This window comes from Adiantum capillus-veneris, chromosome 6 (genome assembly GCF_014529385.1).
Source record: "Adiantum capillus-veneris isolate H3 chromosome 6, ASM1452938v2, whole genome shotgun sequence".
NCBI classification, from domain to species: Eukaryota; Viridiplantae; Streptophyta; class Polypodiopsida; order Polypodiales; family Pteridaceae; genus Adiantum; species Adiantum capillus-veneris.
In genome coordinates, this window is record NC_140936.1 from 66444605 (window position 1) to 66467557 (window position 22953).

General features: G+C 39.8%; 1 protein-coding gene across 1 annotated transcript; it reads right to left on the bottom strand.

Annotated features, from left to right (window-relative positions):
• Positions 1-549: 549 nt before the first annotated feature.
• On the bottom strand, positions 550-2030 carry LOC147455636 (uncharacterized). The gene is made up of 2 exons (XM_086515296.1): positions 989-2030; positions 550-575 (listed from the first exon to the last, which is right to left on the bottom strand). Exons 1-2 carry the CDS (start codon positions 2028-2030, stop codon positions 550-552), a joined length of 1068 nt encoding a protein of 355 aa, XP_086371422.1.
• Between the last annotated feature and the right edge of the window lie 20923 nt (positions 2031-22953).

The window sequence follows — 22953 nt, forward strand, 5'->3', positions numbered from 1 at the left end:
TTAGTGATCACCCCAAGCCTTCTTCTCTACCTATGATGTTGATCATGAATAGCCATCCTAGCTCTTTCCTCATCAAGTTTGGAAGCCAACATGGAGGCAATAATGTAGAAAATGGATTTTTTTTGTGCATGAATAATTCTCAAGAATTCTTGCAAAATTTGGATAAATTCTACAATACGATCACCCATGATGTAATGGATGTGTAGTATACAACTGAAGACAAGAGACTGAGGTGCATTACACCTATTGATGCCCAATTTATGAAATGAAAGGAATATGTTTATTAGGAAGACCTAGATTCCTAGTACAATGGGGATAAAGAAGTAGTAACATATTTTTATAGAATAGCAACTCTTGGAAGGACTTCACAACACAAAAAAAAATTATGAGACTCTTAAGTAGATAGAGAAAAAAACATTAAGCACACCTTAATTCCATCTCAACTCTCAAAAATCACATCATCAGCATATTTATGGCCGCTGCATCCAAGCCATTATCAAGAGGTACATAGCAAGTTCCTAGAAGTGGTTGACTTTGTAAAGAAATGGATCAATTGTAATGACATTCACCATGGCCTGCACACAATCAAACCAAATGAATATTAATTGGAGCACAACAAAATGAAAGAGAGAGAGAGAGAGAACAATTCCCCAATGGGTATAGCCTTAATTGTCAACACTCTCCACATGAACATTCTAGCTTGTAACTAATTACTAAGTTTAAGTTTTTTTTTGGTTTGGTTCAGATTGAGAAACTTGGCCTTCAGTTATGCTTGTTATATGTCAGAATTTTGGACCCATTGAGGATTACCTTGCATTACCTAAGCACTTCGACCCAAGGGCAGATGCAAGAATTCATTCATGTGTTGTGAGAGATGGAAAGAGAACTGGAAAGATGTAAAATTATACGATAATGTAATATAGAAGCAGGCAATCAAACGAAATGAAGGTCGAGAGAGAGAGAGAGAGAGAGAGAGAGAGAGACTTACTGGGATCCGTAGTTGAAGTAAGCGCGGTGCCGCCGAAATCACAAGTGACACGAGAATCCTTATCCCGGGGACCCTTCCAGTAACGGTTGAAGGCAAACGACGCATGCGCCGCCAGGTTGTTGGGCTCGTAGCAGGCCTCGCCCGGCTGGATGGGCTTGCAGATGCTCTCGTTGATGCCACAGGCATAATCCAACGCTACCTGTAACCCTTTTGGGTCGGCACCTGGATTAGCCACGCACCAACGCTTTCCATGAGAATGCTGATCACGGGAGGAGCCGTCGTTGCTGTCTCCGTTGCCGTCATCATTGCCGTCGTTTCCATCGTGGTCTCCATTGCCTGAGTCATTTCCGTCGTTGCCATCGTGGTCTCCATTTCCTGAGTCGTTGCCATCGTGGTCTCCGTTGCCTGAGTCGTTTCCGTCGTTGTCTCCGTCATCACCTGAGTCGTTGCCGTCGCTGTCTCCGTTACTGCCATCGTGGTCTCCGTTGCCTGAGTCGTTTCCGTCGTTGTCTCCGTCATCACCTGAGTCGTTGCCGTCGCTGTCTCCGTTATTGCCATCGTGGTCTCCGTTGCCTGAGTCGTTTCCGTTGTTTCCATCGTGGTCTCCGTTGTCCCCGTTGTTGCCATCGTCGTTGTCTCCGTTATTGCCATCGTGGTCTCCGTTGCCCGAGTCGTTTCCGTTGTTGCCATCGTCGTTGGTTCCATTGTTGCCATCGTGGTCTCCGTTGCCTGAGTCGTTTCCGTTGCTGCCGTCGTGGTCTCCGTTGCCTGAACGCTCACCTGGGTCGTTGCCTGAGTCGTTTCCGTTGTTGCCATCGTGGCCTCCGTTGTCGTGCTCATTTCCTGACGGTGCGACATTGCCTAGCGGTGCTGGTGCGACACTTTCTGACGGTGAGACATTGCCTGGCGGTGCTACGTTTCCTGACGGTGCGACATTGCCTGGCTGTGAGACGTAGTCGTCTTCAGCTTTACCGTAAGTAGCGTTAATAGAGCATCCAATCAACAACGTCGCCATCATGAGAAATACGCCGTGACGATTCATGTTGAATACGCCCATTTTGCAGTCTTTTGTCATGCTTGCTAGTCTTCCCTTTTATACAAAAACTGATAGGGAGCACGACAAATGTCACCAGAAAATTAAAAAAAAAAAAACAAATTTTGAGTTTCTTCCACAAACATTTTTCTTATGCGAAGGAAATAAGGGCAACTCAGATTTTGAGGATAAACTTTAATTTTTGGAGCTCAACAAGTGAGAAAATGACAAGGGCTTGCCGAGAGATGTAGCACTTCACAAAGTGGCTTCCATAAGGTTTAAGCCTATTGTTGCACACATGTTCATTGGCAAGAATGCCTAGCTCCTCTCTATTTGTAAGTGAAACTCATGGCGCATTGGTATGCAACAGTGGCGCAGGTGGATCGAGCTCATGTGAGTGCAAAGCGTGGGCCCTCACATCTTCTGCCTCTCAAAAGGGAGGGGCTGGGCCCGGGGGGGGGGCGGGGGGGGGGAGGATCTCTTGCTCTGCCACAAACGATAGAGTTGAATAAAGGGGGCAATGTTGATGATGCACACGAGACTCGATTACAACCCTCGGGTGTGGGTCCCCTTGTTTTTGCGTTTTCCTGAATAGATCTCACATTCACATACATGCTGACTAAATGATTTGGTCCCAAGCATACTATGCTCTTTGCTAAGTGTTTGATTATCAATTTAGCGATGAGTTTATTTTGCATGAATCAATTTCTCGCATAATGCCACATCCCTCCAAGATGGTCGATGTTTCAAAGACAAAGCTTGATTTTTTCACAGGAGCCCATTGGAAACCATCTCCTTGACTTTGTTTGTCAAATGCCACACACTGGAGAGGGGGAATGGGAAACACACCTGACACAAACAACGATTGCCTCTCAATAGCTCAGGGTACTCAAGACACCCCACTCCTCTCAACCTCACCTTCAAACTTATAAAATTTCAACCACAAACAACTGACACAGCCCTTCAACACACACACACACGAGCTCTTGGAGAATCCGCAACCATGGTACCTAACCTGCTTCAATTATGTAATCCGTACACAAGCAAGACCTCTCTCTTGCTCTCTTTTTGCACCACAAGTTGCAATTCGGGGAGAACATGCACATAGACCAACACCGCACATCTAGGAGCAAAAAACAGACGAACTGATAGAGAAGTGGGGCGGGGGAATCGACAGCAAGAAGACCACAAGCATTGGGTTTGTTTCCGTTCTCCAAGATCGATTACAACCAGTGCTTCCTCTTCTTCTTCCTCGCTTTCTCTCTCTCTCTCTCTCTCTCTCTCTCTCTCTCTCTCTCTCTCTCTCTCTCTTCTACAAGGATAGTTCCCCCCAAAAATATCAAAAGACGACCCTTATAGGATGTGTGAGCATTCTACTTCGAGCTGTTCCCCTTTTCTATTTTTACCTCAAGTGAACCATCCCTTCTACATGCGAGACCTTGTCCTCCTGTTTCTAGTTTGTTTGGATGCCAATGCACGTGGCACATGAACACCCCTCTTGTGGTTGTCATGACGGCTTGACAACCCAAGGGCCATGGCCATCTCCCTTACTCCACCAAAAGGGCAGGCATATAGCCCCCCATGTGAACGATGCTTGTACGGACGCGTCAAGTCATCATCATCGGGATAGCGCTGTCAACGATGGGCACCGCCATCGGATAGCGGCACGGATGCCATCTACCCCACACACACAATGATCGCAGAGAACCAAAGAACAACCACCATCGCCGAAGAGCTCAAGAGCTCTTTGCCCTTGTGATGCCTACAATAAGTGCACAACCTAGGATAAATATGCTGCTTGCCCTCCCCCATGTATTGCATGTGAGAGGTTGTCGCGCCATGTGGCAGTCCCTGAATGACTGCTCCTCAAGCCTTCACAAACTCCTCAATAAAAATTAAAAAAAACCTCTTTCCCCCCCTTTTTTGGTCATCTTCCATCGACTTCCATCGTGTGCACATAAATCCAATTTGTCAATCCATCAAGACCGAGTGATACTCCCGATTCTCAACATTAGCATGTGCAAACCCTTCGGCCTTTTGATCTTGCCGGGTACTCCAACCCATGTGCCAAAAGCTCGATATAACCATCTGGTACCATAGTGTTGTCAGCGTGACACCAACTCCAACTTGCGATATCTAATTATCCAGGCACCCGTTTCACAATCCGTGTAAAGTGTGAGCTTTGTCCTAGAATATGAGTCAAGGGGAGAAAGGTGGAATTGTGCCACATGGAGTGGTGCAAGGCTGTAGAGCTACTTAAAGGTCATTTCATGAATGAATAATACACAAGTCTATTTTACATTACATCTCCCTTGTTTAAGGTGAGCTTGTAATGGCTTGACAAATACTCAAGGTCCTGTTGATGAATCCAAGTTAGTTGATCTTGGAACCTAATTTGCTTGAGTGATAATCTAGCCAACACACACTCCCCTTCTATGCATGATGTTTCTCTTTCATCCACCATAGCTAACACGACCGCATTCCCATCCAGTGGTATTAGAACTTCAACAAGAAGATCAAAGGCAACCCTATCAAGATTTGAACTTCAAATATCTCACCAAGGGCTCTCTCCCACAAGAAAAAGTCTACAAGCACAAGTCTTCAAGGGTAATTTATTTTGCATAACTCTCACGAACTCCAAGTGGAGGGAATTTCCAAAACACCACCAATCAAAACAAAGGGCACTGCCTCCTTGTGAAGAGGAGCTTCAACAAAATATCTCTCTCTCTCACATTAGAATTTCAAAATTTTGTAGCAAAGCACAACAACTTTTTGCAGTGAACATCATTATCTACATTTTTGGAAATGAAATTTTAGTCCTGCTTGTATAAAGAGATAGACACTGGCTAGGAGAGTCTCCTAAGCTAAGACCCCTCTATTAGCACAATGGAAGATAAGGGGCTTGGAAATTTAACAAAGAGGGCTTTCATACTTGGCAAACCAAGTTGAAAGGCTACTTAATGAAAAAACAGTTGTGGGGAACATTCAAGTCAACGCTCACTGATTCAATCTCTACTACTAGTGCACAAGTTCTGACACAAGATATGGGTGCACAAAATCAAGCCAAGTACGAGCATGGATTAATTAGAAATCATAATCACTTCACTACATGACAATTATGTATAGTTTATTGATGATTGCGATATCTCATCAGCTACATGGGAATGACTAGAAAAAAACTTTGGAGCTAGGAAAAAGAAACAAATTAAGCTTAAAGAAAGATCTATACCAATTGCAAATGGAACATAACCAAAGTATTGCAAGCTTGGTTAATCGCCTCAAAAGCATGACCACACAACTAGCTTATGTAAACAGTGCAGTACTAGAGGAGCAAAAAATTGCGGTTCTTTTAGCATCCTTACCACCTATATTTGACCAGATCATAACCATCATGGAGGAGAAGGATCCAACATCATATTTTCAAGATTTCATCAACTTTTTAGTGTCCTAGGAGACGAAACAAGGGAGAAATTCTTCTTTAGGGGGAGGAGCTTTTGTAGTTGGCTCTAGTAACAAAACTTGTTTTACGTGTGGCAAAGAAGGGCACATAGCAAAGGACTGTCTAGCATCAAAGACTTGCAACATTTGCAGGAAGAAGAGTCATCTTCCTTCTAGTTTTTCAAAAGGGACAGAGGCAACACCAATAGAAATCCAAGGCCTAAAGTATATTTGGCAGATGAAGATGAAGAAGAAGGTAGAAATAGCCTTCTAGTCTATCACATCATTCTCTAGCTTTTGTTTTGGCATTTCCCTTTCAGTTGTATTTTGTTTGGAGATAGCTTGGACTAGCTTGGTCTCAATTTTAAACTCTGTTTGAGGGGAGGTGTTTGAGTATCTCTTGGATTAGAGATAGTTTGTCTCCTGGATTGCGGATGGTCTCTTGGATTGGAGATGTTCTTTTGCTCCTGGATTAAAGTGTGCTAGATATGTCAGTTTCTTCAATTTCCTCCTAGTCTAGACCACAAGGGGAGGATTGTAAAGTGTGAGCTTTGTTGTAGAATATGAGTCAAGGGGAGAAAGGTGGAATTATCCCACTTTATTCTAGGTAAAATATAAGGCAGTGTGTAAAAGAAATTAGGGTTCTCAAGCTCATTTGTTGAGAGCACTCTTTGGTTACAGCTCTTGAGGTGTGTGGCTATCGAGTCCTTGAGCTTCTCCTTGCTCATGTGACCTGGTTAACATTAATCAATTCTTAATTCTCTTTCACTATACCTCTCTCATGCTTTTTATGATTGCTAATGATTCTTTGATTAGCTAGTGTGTGTGCTTGCGAGGATTAGTGTGTTGCATGATAGGATCAGTGTTGTGTGCGTCTTGCAATTGTTAGTGTGTGTGATTGGGTTGATTGGAGGTGAAGGGAAGTGGATGTGGAGATTGCCCATCATTGTGGCTTAGCTCCTCCATAGGCCGAGAAGCTCACCTTGTAGAGTCAACCATTCGTGTTTCCATGATTAGCTCTTTAATCGTGTGAGTGTTTTCATGCCCTAGCCGGGTAGTTCATCCCTCCGGATTGATAATTTTGTTGGTCATTGTAGCTATGCTATGATGGAAACCCCTAACATTTGGCGTTGCAGCCGGGGACAATGGCCTACACTAGTATAATTGTGGCATAATCGGATGTGTTTCCTCACTAATTTCACTTGTGTGTGTATGTTTTTGTGGATTTTGGATGTGTGTGCATGAAGCAATGTGTTCATTTTTCCCTAATTTGTGACCATATTTTTCCAATTGTGTGTTTACACACTCTAATTTCACACTAAACTCTTGGTAATTTCACTAATTTTGCTAACTTACACACTAATTTTCTATGAAGGGTTGGAGTTTTGAACCGTTCAATCGATTTTCATTTAAAAGGTAATCAAGGTGGTATTCTCAACCTCCCTAGAATCTAAAGATGTGTAGAGACTCCACAATGACGATGCAATGTCATTGCCATGTTGATGCAATGCAATGTTAATGCTATGATACTATGAAATTTTTTGGATTGTTCGTTTTCATGTCATGATAATGCCAAAAATTTTCAGAATTTGTGGCATATGAAGTTGACAAGTTCAATTGCTAATTGGTGAATGTGTGCTGCTAATTGTGTGCCTAATTGATCTAATTGCATGCTTGAATGGTCATTTGCAAGTGTGTGTGCACTAAAATCAAGTGTGTGTGCATTCTAATTGAGTGTGTGTATGCCTAATTTTAGGTATGTGTGCACTATTTTGCCCTTGATTGTGCACCTAAAAATCAATGTGTACTTAATAATTTTTCAATTGTGATGGTTGATTTGTGTTGTGGGCATGCCCAATTAGAGATTCGTGAAATCACATTTCGAGATTAATCCTTTTGTGTACGCACCTAAAGATTGGTAAAAATTGTCAATTATTAGTGTGTGTGTGTGTGTGCGCGCGCGCCTAAAAAGTGCTTAATGTGCATGATTAATTCAATGTTTTGATTGCATATTTGGTGTATGAAATGATTAATTGCTACGTTTTTTAACTCAAAACAGGGATTTACACACTCCAAATGCGTCAAATTTTTACCTAATTTTAGTGCTAATTTTGCCGATTTATTTGTCTATTTTGGATTTTATTCATCATTTTTTTTGGCAATTGAATTGATGTGCTTTGTGTGATTTGATTTGGCTACAGTAGTTTCCTAGGTGTGGAGAATTTTTAGAGTTTTTTTTGGGTATTTTTTGGTTAATTTTTGCAAATTGTTTGTACTTTTTTAGTAATTTTTATAGTAATTTCTGCTTAATTTTGTAAAAAAATGATAGCTTAAGATCTTTACTAGCTGTTTTGAATGCATGTATATGGCTTGATTTAGAGCGCATCTGTGCTTTTGTTCGTCAAATACTGAGCGCTTTGCTATTTCCAAGGACCGGGTTGATGATTTTGACGAATTTGGCATTCTCGATAAAAACTCCTATTTTTGGTGTGCCTTTGCGTGTCGAAAGTATTCGATTGTAACTGCCGATAATTTTAGAGATTTCCAAAAAAATTGGAATTTTTTTGGATTCTTTTTGGCACTTCTTGGTATTTTCGGATGATGTTTTGTGCTCAGGTGATTTTCGGCCTAATTTTGGCATTTTTGGACGATTGGAAATAAAATAATTAAAAAAACCGGTTTTTGAGCTCAACGCCCTTGCCTTGCGGCACATAAAATTTTATCGTCGGATAAATCTTTACGGTTTGCTGGGATAATTTTCTTCGACATTAAAATACTCTTTTTCTTTTTTCTCTCTCCGAGTGAACACCCTCCATACACACCCTCTCTCTCTCTCCTCCCCAAACGATGATTAACCCTCTCTCTCCTCCCTACCCCCTCACCAACGATTATCTATATTGTCTCTCATCCCCTCACACTCTCTCCTCCCCCTCCCAACTAGGGATTATTAACACTCCCTCACTTCACCTCTCTATCTCTCACTTTTCTCTCTCCTACTCCATTTGTGGTGTACCCGATGCCTCTCTACCTCTTTGTCTGGCGCCATTAAGTCCACCCACAATCACACACACACATTCTTGTACCCTCTCTCCTCCTACTCTCACGCCCTCTCTCTCTCTCTAGCACGCGCACCACAAGCTGTCCTCTCCCTGGCCCGCCGCAGGCTGTCACGTCAGCACACCTGCACGCACTGCCTGCAGGCCCCTCCCTTTTGGCGCCTTCAACGGGCTGCTGGTCAACTCCCTGCACCCATGACCTCACCGCCTTCAATCCCGCATGTCAAAGCCCCTGTTAGCCCGACAAGTCAACATTGCACCATCCATGCGATGTCCATGACTGCCAGGTAGGTAAATAAGGTGATTAATTTTTTTATTTTTTTGTTATTTTGTCAATTAAATTTTTTTAAAAAAAAACATAAAAACAATAAAGTTTTTCAAAAATTTGATAAAAAATAAAAAAAGGTTTAGAAAATTACAAGACAAAGAAAAACTCATAAAAAATTCACAGAAAATATGAAACCTCCTAGGAAATTCATATAAACTCAAAAATTCCACAAATAATTTACAAAAAATATACTAAATTTACAAAAACTCACAAAAATTTCATATATTGTCCAAAAAAATCACACTAAATCATTAAAAAAATCATAAAACGTTCAAACAAATGCAAAAAAATAGAAAGTTCACAAAAAAAATCTTTAAAAATCAAAACTTTTCCAAAAAAATCATAAAAATACCAAAATTCTTAGAAAATTCAAAATTTCACAAAAAAATAATAAAAATAAAAAGAAAGTCGTCAAAATGCCAAAAAGAGGTAGAAAAGCAAAAAAGCAAAGCCGGAAGAGTCGCACATCGAGCAAACAGGACAAAAGCGAGCAAGTGAAAAAAAGCAAAACCGAGAAAATCACAAATTGCAAAAGTGAACCAGATAAACCGAAAAAAGCGAGAAAATGACCAACTCAAAGCCGTTTGAGGGGTAGGCAACTTAAAAATTTGGCACGCTAGAAATTGGCAAGTGTAAGTAATTGCACTGAAAACTAGCTTCTAATTTGACAGACAGGGACACAGATCACGGTGGATTGCACATTAGGTTGTTCAAGGCCCAAGTTTCATCGTTTCAAAAGGTTGTAGTAAATTCTGAAACTTTCAAGCTAGAGTTAATCGACTCTTGTGAGTCAAAGAGCAGTCAACTGCAAAAGTGATTTGACATTAGTAGTTTTATCGAAACTTGAGCGGTAGAAATTCTGCTAATCAATACCAAAATCTGCTAGGAAACAATTTTACAATACAAGCCGACATGGACTCAAATCGAGCCGAGAATTCAAGTACAACAAAGCAAGCTAGCAGAAGTGAAAACATCGGCACAAGTGCACAAGAGCAAGTTTTATAGCTATATGGCTATAATGGAGATAAAGTCCTATATGCATATTCAAAAGGCCATAGAAATCCAATGAGCAGTAAAAGCAACACAGGAGCCAAGATCCTATTGATCAGAGTAAAGCCAAATCTAAAGAACTCCTAGATGTTCACAGACTTCAGTGGAGCTGGCCACATATTGCAAGCTCAAAGATGAAGTGCAAATAGAAGTTTTGAAAGTCAGTCCAACTGGTTATCTAGAAATATGCACAAGCCAACAAGACATACAGTTGGTGCATATACAATCAGAGTCATTGTACATGGATTACGGTGGTCAGATCTATAGTCGAGAAACAGAAATGGAAGATCCAACAAATCAACCAATAGAAGCCAATCTAATTGGAGAACAAAGCCAAAGACAGTATAAAGGTCAAGATGGCAACTTGGCAAGCATAGAAGCAGAAACTTCTTAGGTAGAGCTTGACATGACAGAACCAAATGAAATACCACTAGTCATGGCGTATTGCTCAGTGTGTGGAGGAAAAGGTGGACATTTTCCTAAAGATTGTCCAAGAAATCTAGACAAAAAGGACACATCAACCGCCAAGCAAGGCACATAGCAAATTGGAAATGCGTATCTCGATGTAAGCGCATTTAACTCGTCACTTTTAATGGAATTGGATGATTTTGCATTACCGTTAGAAGCACCATTAAAAAGACTGCAAGTTCAAAATCAGCATAAAAATGCACATGCACCTGAAAAGCTTTAAATTGATTCTTTGAACAAAAAGTTCTTGCATGAATTTGGTAAAGGTGTCTATATATTACAGATTGTAGAAAAGACTATTAGGTTTTCAAATGATTCTGCATCCACTTCCACAAGTGTGCAATCATTCACGAGTCTGACACATAAAAAAGAATGCTGTTAGCATTGTATGTCACCCATAATTCATATGCACACTATGCATACCAAAAAGGGAAACTGTACAAAAAGGATCAACCAGTGTTTGAATGACCCACATACCAGCTCATAGATGTGCGTCTAGTGATAGATAAAAATGGATGGTTCATTTCAGAGGAAATAATGTATTATAGCCCATCCTCTCTAGAGCTGAAGAATATTACCTGAGTGAACCCAAAAATATGGTAAGACCAAACTCTCCTCCATCAAAAATCAATCTTTGACGTTTTAACCAAACAAACATATACTTTGACCAAAACAGTCGTAGATATAGACGAGAGTCTGGCATCTGTGATGCCTTGGGTCCTGAAACCACAAAAGCTCATATCATAGGAGACCCATAGGATAGACAATATCAGGGAAAAGATAATTCTATCTACAGCTTAACTTGGGAAATAATTTTTCATGTTTTACGGAGATACATAGGAAACTATGCAAAAGGTTTACAGATGCCAAACATAAACAAGGCTACCCAAAGTATACCTTTAGAGTCCCAAAAGGTGAGACTAAACCAAAGTCAAACAATTTTAAACTCTTACAATGAAGCAAGCTATACTGATCACCCTAGGACGGGGGAAGCTGTGAATTCATCAAATTCATCTCATGTACCAGGAACCGCAATGTTAGTTAGAAGCCCTAGAGACTCTAGTCAACAAACCCCTTCAAAGCAGAAACCATTGAAAGATCATATGGTTGTTGGAAGCTTCCAATTGAATCAGATCCCATCAGAGTTTACAGACAAATGCCTCTATGAAGATCATCACGGACAGAAGTTTCAGCTGCTGATCTCCACAAGCCACAGTCAAAAGCCAACAAATATAATCGTGTTCAAATAGTTATATGTGACCAGGCTCACATATGCGTATCGAGATGTAGATGGAAATGAATACCAACAAGATCATGACCTTGTACAGACCCCTATGGATGGCCCTACTGAAGTTAAAGACTATTTGAAGATGATGCAAAGCCTCAAGCTGCCTGAACAGGTGAAAGAAAATTCAAAGTCAATGGAAGCTAAAGTTCAGAAGACTACACAAAGGTCACCACCAAAATCTCCTCGAAAGAGACAAATTCTTCCAGAAAGTACAGTGGATCTATTAAGATCAAGGGTCACTCAGATGTATGTAGACAATTCTCAACAGTTGCAACCAAAAAGTACAGTACTATAGCCAATGGAACAAGCATCGATTGAAGTAGGTGATAAAAACAAAGAAAGGAAGATAAAGATCAACCAAAGGATGTTGCCACAACAAAAGAAATCAATTCAGACACAAATCTTGAGTTGATCAAGTACAACATCACTAGTGAAAACAAAGAAAAGCTGTCAAGCAAAGTAAAGCTAGATTTTTAGTTAAACAAGAACCTCATTTCCTTTTGCACTTGAAATAGATGTGGCCAACCACAATGAGATGATCCTAAATTTGTGAGCATATCTGTAGACAAGCGAGAAAAATGCTGGGGAATCATCTCCACCGCCATTGAAATAAGTTTACAGATCATCATAGCTCAATTCCACGTGATCACAACAAAGGATATGTCATACGACATCATAATGGGAATGCCAATGGCCCAAAAGATGTTAGAGATACAGAAAGAAAACATGACGGATTCATGACAGTAAACAAAGAATGAAGACCAAGACTGGTCACCTACGGACGACAACACAAAGTCCTCAAGCACAGTTCAAATGGAGACTGATATCAAAGAAAATCTTATTGAAGATGATTCATCTCCATCAAACAGAACTTCAAAAGAGCTTAAAGAAAATCAGGCAATAAGAAGTGAAAATTAAATAAAACAAAAAGCAACCATAAAAGCTATTGAGCAGATGATGCCACCAAAGATAGAAGTTAAGAAGTACGAGGTTGTAAACAACCAGGAAGCGATAGGAAGTCCAAAGATCAATCACTCATTGCCAACTAAATCAGCCTATGCAAGTTAGATTGGAAGACAGAGTCTCAAGTCACCCTCCATAGAGACACAATTAGATCAAGATGAGACCATGGAAAAAGAGGACAAAGATCTTCAATAGAACCAACAATGAGAATAGCTATAGTCCCTAATAGTACAAAAGGAGCAAGTTTCAGATACAATGCTCTACTGGATAAAAAAGAAAAATGTGATATGGTTGCAAAAAACATCCAGAGAATTCTAGAGATTACACAGGTCAAGCCAGATAATAGAGAAATCATTGGTAAGGCTACAAGTCACAAAGAAATGGCTGCTAACCTTAGCATCCAGAATCATGAAGAGCAGGTAAAGTCTTCAAAAGACATGCATGAAGGTGTCATCATTGGAAATCAGTGGTTAGACCAACACAAGGACTACAAAGAAGATAAAAGGCTAATACTCTCTTTTCCAAGATATATCAAGAAGCAGATACATGTACCGTTAATGCTAGATTCAGAGTTGCAAAAGTCACAGAAATCAAAGATAAATCTTGCACACAAATGTAAGCTAAAGTGAAACTTCCATCGATTAACAAAGAACGTGTGACAACATATGCCTCTACATCAAAGAACCCTCGTGGATCAGATACTTCTAGCAAATTAGGCTTTCAAAACATGAAGTCAGTTGTTGAGCCGACTGAAACCTCTAAGGAGACACCCAGAAAAGCAAAGGTATATCAGCCAAAGTACTCAAGAAATCAAAGGAAGGTCAAGAAAGTGTTTGTTTTGAGCAGGTTTTAGTCAAAGTTAATGATCCGATTTGGGTTAAAGACGGAAAATCAACACAGAAAGACAAACACATGGGATGGCTAGCATCACAATGGATCTTAAAAGAACAAGAGTACTAGGAGGTAACATACAGATATGTGTACCCAAACTGCAGGTAAGGGCATATGAAGTAACATCAAGTCCCTTCCAAGAAATAAGGCCCACTATGTATCAACCTCAACAACAGAACAACATCAAAAGATGCTGAAATCTACCACAACTCACAAGAGGATACAGAACAAAGACAGATCTCAAAGGATCTTCCTCTTAGACAAGAATTTTACACAAGATATACAAAGATTTGGCTACCAATCAACCATAAGCCCCAACTGCAGCTACACTAGACATGCATGAATATCTAAAAAACTCAACAAGACGTAGAGCTCAACAAAGTCAACAAAGGAGATACAAAGGTCATTAAGAGATTTGGATTCTTAAGTCTTTCAATCCTCCTAGTCAAAATCCAAATGATGACAGCCAACAGAGGCCTACAATAACATCAAAGACTCCTATCAATATGTCTAATTGGAGAATCAAACAAACATTGGAGTCTTCACAGTCAGAGAAGGACAATCCAACCAACGTGAATGTAGATTCAAAGATGATGAAACAGGTATGGCAAAACAAACCTTCAATGATGACTTGGTCCTTCACTAATCCTCTTTTTGAGGATTCAATCTTACTTTTACCTGAAGAAATGTTTGTAGTAAGCACAAGAATGTAAAGAGTCAAGTCGCTAGGGTGCAAAAAATACACTTTGGCATAGTCAGAGTCTATGCTATTGATCCATAAAATGAGCAAAGCATTAGTCCCAAAGCTTCGTGTCTTAATCAACTTTGTGCTAAGAGTCGTAGTTATTAGGCTTACACTCAAGCTGGAAGAGTCATATCTAAATCATGTCACTCATGGTGGATGAGATGAGCATAAGAGTCGAAGTCTATTAACTTACAATTGGTGGAGTGATGTAGAGTCCAACACTCATGCACAAGTGCACATTAAGATGAGAGCATATCCTCTCGTCAATGAAAACCATTCATAAAGGGGTGCGGTGCCAGCTTGCAAAGCCATGTCATGTGCTTTTATAGCTACACCATCTTTCTAAAGAACCCCTCGTCAAAAATATTTCTTGCACAGGATTGTTTTCTATGCATTTCTGTGTATGCATAAATAGGATGTCCCATTATTGGACATATGCGCTAGACACTCTTTTTTGCTTTCACCTATGCACCTTGAGTGGACTACAACATGAAAACCAATGTTCCATCATGCTACCCTTTCATATTTTCTACCTTTTTAATTCCATATTTATCAGCGAATAATCCCTTGAGTACTTTATTACATTTGCCATGCTAATAAGTACCCCAATAATGCACGTATCCCAAAGGCACGTTTTCCCCACTGGGTTTTTTCCCTTTGGTCATCTAGGTATTAAACCCTAATTTGGAACCTCATCATTCTACTTCTCTTGTACATACTTGTCATAAATAAAGAGCAGCCTCATCATTATGGTATTACAAGGAGAAATGAAACATCATGTCTCACATCAGATATATTTGGACCAATGAAGATGCTACAACAAATTGAACCTCATCAACAAATCCAACGGCAAATGAAGACGATCAGCCCATCAACAACCAATCAAAACCTTCCCTTGCCTTCACAAACACTTTTCAATGGTTCCGGAGGATGGGCATTAAAATCGAAAGGGGGAATGTTAAGTGAGTCAATGTCAGTTAACAGAATTTGCTAAAGATCGAAGACTTGTGCACATCGAAGACCAACATGAAGAAGCAGTAAAGATCAGAGTTTCATATTTCCCAAAATGGTCATGTATTGTAAATTTCCGATTTATTTCAATCCATTGTAATATTTTAATGTGTTACGAGCTCAATGAGAGTTCCAAGCTATAAAGAACATATCAGTTAGTGTGCCTAGGTAGCTGATTTAGTAAGTGGTGGAGCCCTAAAGGCCTTGGATGCCCGGACATTGCATATTTTTACCCTAGGTATATATAAGGCAACATGTAAAAGAAATTAGGGTTCTCAAGCTCATTTGTTGAGAGCACTCTTTGGTGAGAGCTTTTGAGGTGTGTGGCTATGGAGTCCTTGAGTTTCTCCTTGTTCATGTGATTTGGTTAACACTAATCAATGCTTAATTCTCTTTCACTATGCCTCTCTCATGCTTCTTATAATTGCTAATGATGCTTGATTAGCTAGTGTGTGTGCTTGCGATTAGTGTGTTGCATGATAGGATTAGTGTTGTGTGCATCTTGCAATCATTATTGTGTGTGATTGGGTTGATTGGAGGTGAAGGGATGGAGATTGCCCATCATTGTGGCTTAGCTCCTCCATAGGCCGAGAAGCGCACCTCATAGAGTCAACCATTCATGTTGCCATGATTAGCTCACTAACCAGGTAGCTCATCCCTTCGGATTGATAATTTTGTTGGTCATTGGAGCTATGCAACGATGGAAACCCCCAATGGAAGAGTTTGAAGTCTTTAAACTATTTGTAAAGCTTATTAATGAGATATATTGGAGTGATCCTCAAGCATCCAGCTCTAGAGTAGAATATGAGACAATGTAAACATAAACACTGAGATAATTGTAAAGATTGACTTTGTAGATCTCTTGATACTTTTTAACATTGTGCTTATGTTTTTTTCCAAGTGGTCATGTTAATAAATCTCTCTCTCTCTCTCTCTCTCTCTCTCTCTCTCTCTCTCTCTCTCTCTCTCTCTCTCTCTCTCTCCACACTTTTTAGCTTTGAGCATTAATGTTGTCCTCTTTTCTTGCATCCAAGAAAATGGCTCATAAAATTGTAAATCTTTTTCCAAGTGTAAAAACTCTTATTATTGAGGCCTTTGAAGAAAGTCTGTTACCTGCTGAATGGGGATGGCAATGGGCATGGGAAGCGATCGAACACAATTTGCACTGTATCGGGGTCACATATAGATGAATAGCTGGTACAATTTACAGTAGGTTGCTTGATCCATAATTCTTTCCTAATCTTAGTCTCATGGTCTTAAAGCAAGAGCTTGGGTTGACCCGTCATTACAAGATTTACTTGAGTTGGATCCAAAAAAAAGATTTAAGCAAAGTATGTTGAGTTCCAACTCGATATCTTGATCTTGTTGCAATATCACGACTAAGAGTGCTATGTAGATATATTCAAGAGCCTTTTTGGCAATGATGTAACTTTTGATATCTTTTTTGATTGAAAAGTTAAAAATTATTTTTTGGTTTTAAATCTCTCTCTTTATTGATGTTCTTTTGTGTAATCTCTCTCTCTCTCTCTCTCTCTCTCTCTCTCTCTCTCTCTCTCTCTCTCTCTCTGACACACACACACACACATATATTGAAGGTAGAGGGAGAAAGTACAAGATGTGGAAGTAAAAACGGTTTAATGTAGAGAAAGTGAAACCAAAAGAATCCATATGAAATGCTTGCAAGCATAAGTGAAAATGCACGACACAAAAGGACGATAATCTTCTCTCCCCCCTCTCTCTTTCTCTCTCTCTCTCACACACACACACACATTGAAGGTAGAGAGAGAAACGACAAGATGTGGAAGTAAAAACGGTTCAATGTAGCAAAAGTAAAACCAAAACTATCTGTATGAAATGCTTGCAAGCATAAGTGAAAATGCACGACACAAATGGATGATAATCTTCTCCCCCCCCCCCCCCCCCCCCCCCCCACTCTCTCTCTCTCTCTCTCTCTCTCTCTCTCTCTCTCACACACACACACACACACACCCAACATGGAGTGTAATAAACCAGCATTTGACATCATGTAAAAAAGTATCAATAAATTAATTTAATTTGTGTCATGGTAAGAGCGAGCGAGACCCGTTGGTAGGCGGGTTGCACAAGCTACTAGTATATAGAGTTATACTTTATAATTATAGTTATAATATATACTTATATAATATAATAGTATGTATATAATATAGAGTATAAAGTATATAATATATATAGATGTATAACTATATTATATTATTATTTATGGTTATAGTTATAGTTATACGTATATATATTATATACGTACTATACTTATACTTTATACTATATAATTAAAATATATACTATGCATATTATATTTATACTATTAAATATTTACAATCATACTTTATTTATATTATATAGTATATAGTATAGGCATATATATTACGTATATTATAGCTTTACTATATTTATAGTATACACTACATAGTATACATAGATATATATATATATAGATATATATATATATATATATATTATACATAATATAGTATACTATATATTATATAGTTATATTATGCATATTATAGCGGTGAGTCAGACTTTGTCCGTTTGGTTATAATCAGTCGGCCTTTTTCCGCTTGTAATGTGAATATCAATAGCTAGGGTTTAGACTTTCCAACTTTGCGAGCAACTGCTCAAGCTCAAAATTCTGCACACAGGTATGGCATTCCTGCCTCCTCTCTCTCTCTCTCTCTCTCTCTCTCTCTCTCTCTCTCTCTCTCTCTCTCTCTCTCGTGCTTATGGTATTGCGTCCTACTTTCTCTCTCTCTAACTCCTATCGTTGTTGTGTCGCTAGATTCGTCGATGGCATTGTCATAAAAACTAATATCTAACCAACCCAAATGATTTTCTCATATTAAACTGATCATTTAATGTGGGAGAATAAACGGGAACAAGGGTTAAGATATAGACATGTGCTTATAGATCTATCTCAACACGGGGCCAATGGTAAAGGAGCCCAAATGAGAGATGGTCTATCAAAGAGCAAGGCTAACCAATGGAGCATAAGACCTTAGGGTTAGACTCATTGAAGACCTCCAATAATGTGTCTAAAAGTCCTTTGACCTTAGGTAATCTAGGGCTGAGCTTGAGGCACGGGAACCCGACACAGCTCGAGGTGCTTTTCCTGCTTGTCATGCCTGATGACTAAGGTGCTTGAGGTGCTTGATGATTGAGGTGCTTGAGATGCTTGAGGTGCTTAATGATTGAGATGCTTGAGGTGCTTGACATGCTTGAGATGTTAGGGTTGCACTGTCTGGTGAGAACAGAGCCCAAGCTTAAAGTGCTTAAGGGCCAAGCTTGTGGTAGGAACTGGGACTATTCATGAGGGGTTGAGGTGTCAAACAATCAAAATTCAATCCCTACAAGGAGGGGGCGAGCCCTACATGAGGGGGGATGAGAGAGAACACCCACACACTCACACAAGGCATGCATGGTACAAAGAAAGCAAAAGAGACACTTGTCAAGTTCGTCCTCATGTTGCCCTCATTGTGTGCCTGAAGCCTATTGGTCAATGATAATTTAGGGGATTTAATTAATTGATTTTGCATTTATCAAGTCCTCTCTCTCAAAGGGGAAAGGGGGACACTTGTCTCAAGGCTATCCTTGCTGCTTGTAATGCCTCTTGCTTATGATTGGCTAGTCCTGGAGGGGTCCAATGAGCTTCAAGCATGAGCTACAAGGGGAGGTCGACCCAAGCAAGCTAGGGGGTTGCTTAGGGGGTATACTCACCCACACACACTCACAAACACTCTCATTGTGTGCTAGGCAAGGTGCAAGAGCTCCATCTCCTTCTCCAAGCTCCTTGAGAAGTTGAGAGACTACACCAGCACTCTTGGCTATGGAATGCAAATCCAGCCAAGAGCTATGGTTCAATGCTTAAGCTTTCCATCTTCTCCATATTCATTACTAATGCTATTATGTATGCTAAGCAAGAAGAGTGATGATAAGTGAGGAATTGTTTCTTTCTCCTATGGAATACTTATTCTTCCTCTTCCCTACCCTCATTCCATGCTAGCTCTCTCCACCTTCAAAGGTGTTTATGGTCTTGGGACCGAGGCTTGGGATAGTTAATGCTTTCTATAAAGCACATGTTATGATTATTTCAAGAAGGCTAATGGTTTATTGCAAGTAGATTAATTGTATGGCAAGGTAGATTAATTGTTGCTTTAGGCACAAGTTGATGCATAAAAGTATACATCCTCATGCACTCAAATGATTTAGGGAGCACAAAGACTAATGATGTTCACGAGTTCTTGATTGTTTTCAAGCTAAGATTGATTGTTGATATTATGCAAAAGCTTGGTGTATGAAGCTTCCATCTCCATACTGCCAAAGAGGTCTCAAGGAACACAAAGATTGTATTGTATCAAGTCTCTCTTAATGAGAGAATCTATAATACAAATGCCTTTTGGAGGGGGGACCGTCTCCACATAAATCCGGTCCTCAACTGTTGCCATATTCACTAAAATCTCTCTGTCTCTCTCTCTTACAAAGGTATTGCTCATGCCTATTTAATTAAGTGTTATGATTAAGTTGCTACTACCAATTAAGTTCACCATCTATGCTCTCAAAGTTGCTCACTCTAATTCTCTTAATTCCGCTATACTCTAAGTTCATACGCCATTTCCATTACATTGGTATCAGAGCATTTGGTTTCTCTTTTCTTGCTTAAGAAGAGAGGTCCTTAAGTAGCCTATAAATGGTTGATGTTGTTAATTATATTAGGGTAAGTGGAACAAGTATCTATTATCGGTTTTGTTGAGCCCACTATGTGGGATATGGTGCACGCCTCGGGAGCTTTGGACTTAATAATGGAGTCTTTTTAGACTTGCCTATGGCTTTACCATTATTGAGCCATAAGATGTCCGAAAGGAGCTAACCCTCCGCAACTCTGCTATGTTAGACCTACTCCTCTACTCTCTATAATTAACCACTTTTGAGCCATGGGTGTAGATACTTAAGAGCCAATTTTCAAAGGCTAAGAGGAGTGGCAACTAAGGTTTTGAATGGCCAAATCATACACTAAGTACATACATAAATTTTGTTAACAGGGTTGACAATAATCAAGAGAGTAGAACGAGTATTGATAACTTTGATTTTTCACATGAAGGTGCTAATGATGATGCTCCCATGTTTATCAAGTGTCTTGTTTCTAAGCTGCAACAAGCTATGGGAAACCCAGCCCTACAAGGTGAAGTTTTCCAACAACTTCATAGTTATGGGATTCTCCAAACTCCCCCAAAAGAGAGAGAATCTGAGAAGTCTCTTCAAGAGATTTCCAAGAGAGGGCTCTCTACGGTGAGAGAAGAGGAGAACCCATATGAAGTGCTTAAACAATTACTAGCGGGCTTACCTCCATCCAAGAAGAAAGGTGAAGTCTCTACTATAGAGACTTCCCCAAGAGAAGGAGAAAGAAGTGAGTCTCCCAATAGTTCTGAAGATGTGGCTCCAAGAAGACGGCAGCCTCAACGATCTCCAACTCCCCCCAAGAGAGAAAGATTGCTGGAAAGTCCTCCTCCTCGTTATCACAAAAAGGAAGAGAGGTACCAAAAGAAGGAAAAGGAGAGAAAGAGGTCACCCTCTTCTCCATCTTCATCACCTTCCTCATATTCCAATGAAGGTAGTGGCTCTTCTCTCAAAGAGCCCAAAAGGAAAGGCCATCGCAAGTCCTATCCGGTATGGAGAAGGTCCAAGAAGCTGAAGAAGTTCAAGGAGGGAGGAAAGGACACCACTTTTCTTACCTATGATGGCACCTTTGGTTCTACATACAAGATCTTGGCCTTCATCCAACAGTTCGATGTGGCCTTTGGTGATGAGGACTTTATGGAGTCCTCTAAACTGCGTCAGGTATCTATGCATTTTCAGAGCTCCGCTCGTCAATGGTGGGCTAGCCTACGAGCCCAAAGGAAAGCTCCAAGGACATGGAAGGCTTTAAGAGCCTCCATCATGAAACAATTTCTGGCAAGAAACACTAAAGACAATGTCCTCACAGAATGGAAAAGCTTGAAACTTTCTCCCTATGAGTCTATCCAAAAGTATGTAGATAAGTTTTGGGATTTACTTCTCAAGGCCAGTGTCTACAAAAAGATAGGCTTTGAGGAGCAAAAGCAACAATTTTGTGCGGGTCTTTTTGATGATATGGCCGAGTATATCAACTCACAAAGGCCTAATTCCATATCGGCAGTCATACACCATACTATGGTTGCCTCTCAAATCAATTTCCAACAAGGGGTTAAGAGAAACACTAAGCCCATGGAAGTGAAGGATCAAAATGAGCCTAGAGGAATGAATAATGCTCAAACTTCCTCCAAAGGTAACTCTAGAAACACCGATAACAAAGCTAAGGAGAAAGGCGTCTACAAAGGTAAGAATAGACTCTCTCCAACAGAGATAGAGTGTGATCGTAAGGATAAAAAATGCTACAAGTGTGGACAACAAGGGCATGTCTATCGTGCTTGTCCCCAAAGAAATGTATGCAACAAGCCGCCTTGAGTTTCTATGCTGGAAACTCCAAAAGAGGATGCTCATAGCAAAAGGCTTTTGTTTTTCCTAAGCTAGGAGATATGTACATACATGTTTATGAGTCGGGTAGCATCCTATCCCATGTAAATATGCATGCTTTTCGTAAGTTAATGAAAATCTATATATTCATATACATGATTTTTGTTGAAAAGTCTGTAAATGAGTTCAATAATTCAACCAATAACAATATTAAAAAAAAACACGGGAATCAAGAGGAATTAGAATTTTCCTAAATAGATTCCAAAATGTTTTTATTGATGATACCCCCATGAGCTATCTCCACAATGAGGGGACAATGACCATGCAATGGAGCTTTTACTATGAAGCTCACTGCCTAATAAGCCTCCTTATTGAGCTTTATAAGCTCCACAAGAGGAGTTCAAAAGGCAATAGCATGAACTGGTAAGTTTCGAGAGAGATTAGGCTTTCTTCTAACCAAAAGAAAAGTGAATTTTTCAAGAGATTCAATAATTAGGTCACATTATCTCTAAAGGTGGTATTTGTATGGATCCACAAAAGGTAGAGGTAATAAAAAGATGGCCTAATCCAAGGAGTGTACATGAGTTGTGAAGCTCTAAAGGTATGAGTGCATACTAGAAATGCTTCATAGGAAGATTTCATGCTTATAGCAGGTCCAATGTAATGCCTGGATGCATGCCTTCAAGCAAAAATTTTCTTCAAAAAGGGAATACCATAGAATACAAGATTCAAAGACTCAAATCCAATGAGCGAATGCTGGACATATACAAAAGGAACTACAAGCTGTTTTAGATGCCGTTGACACATGAAAGTACTTCTTGCGGACTCCATCCATGATACAAACCAAGCTCTTTGAGAATCAAATGAGGTGGGAAAATTTCTTTTTGCAATTTAAATTTTACATTGCTCACATTGCTGACAAGCACAAACATGTAGCCGATGCACTTTCCTGCTGGCCAAGGGTAGATAGGGTATCAATAGCAACTTACAATGAACTATGTTTTATGATAGTTAAATATGATTCTAACCCAGGATTTAGGGATATAATAATAGCCTTTACAAATGGAAGAAAAAGAACCACTCACGTTAGAGGATGGTTATCTTCCATACCTCAATAGGCTATATCTTCCTCACTTCCCATGCTTCTCCCATATGTGGGGCAAAGAGGAATT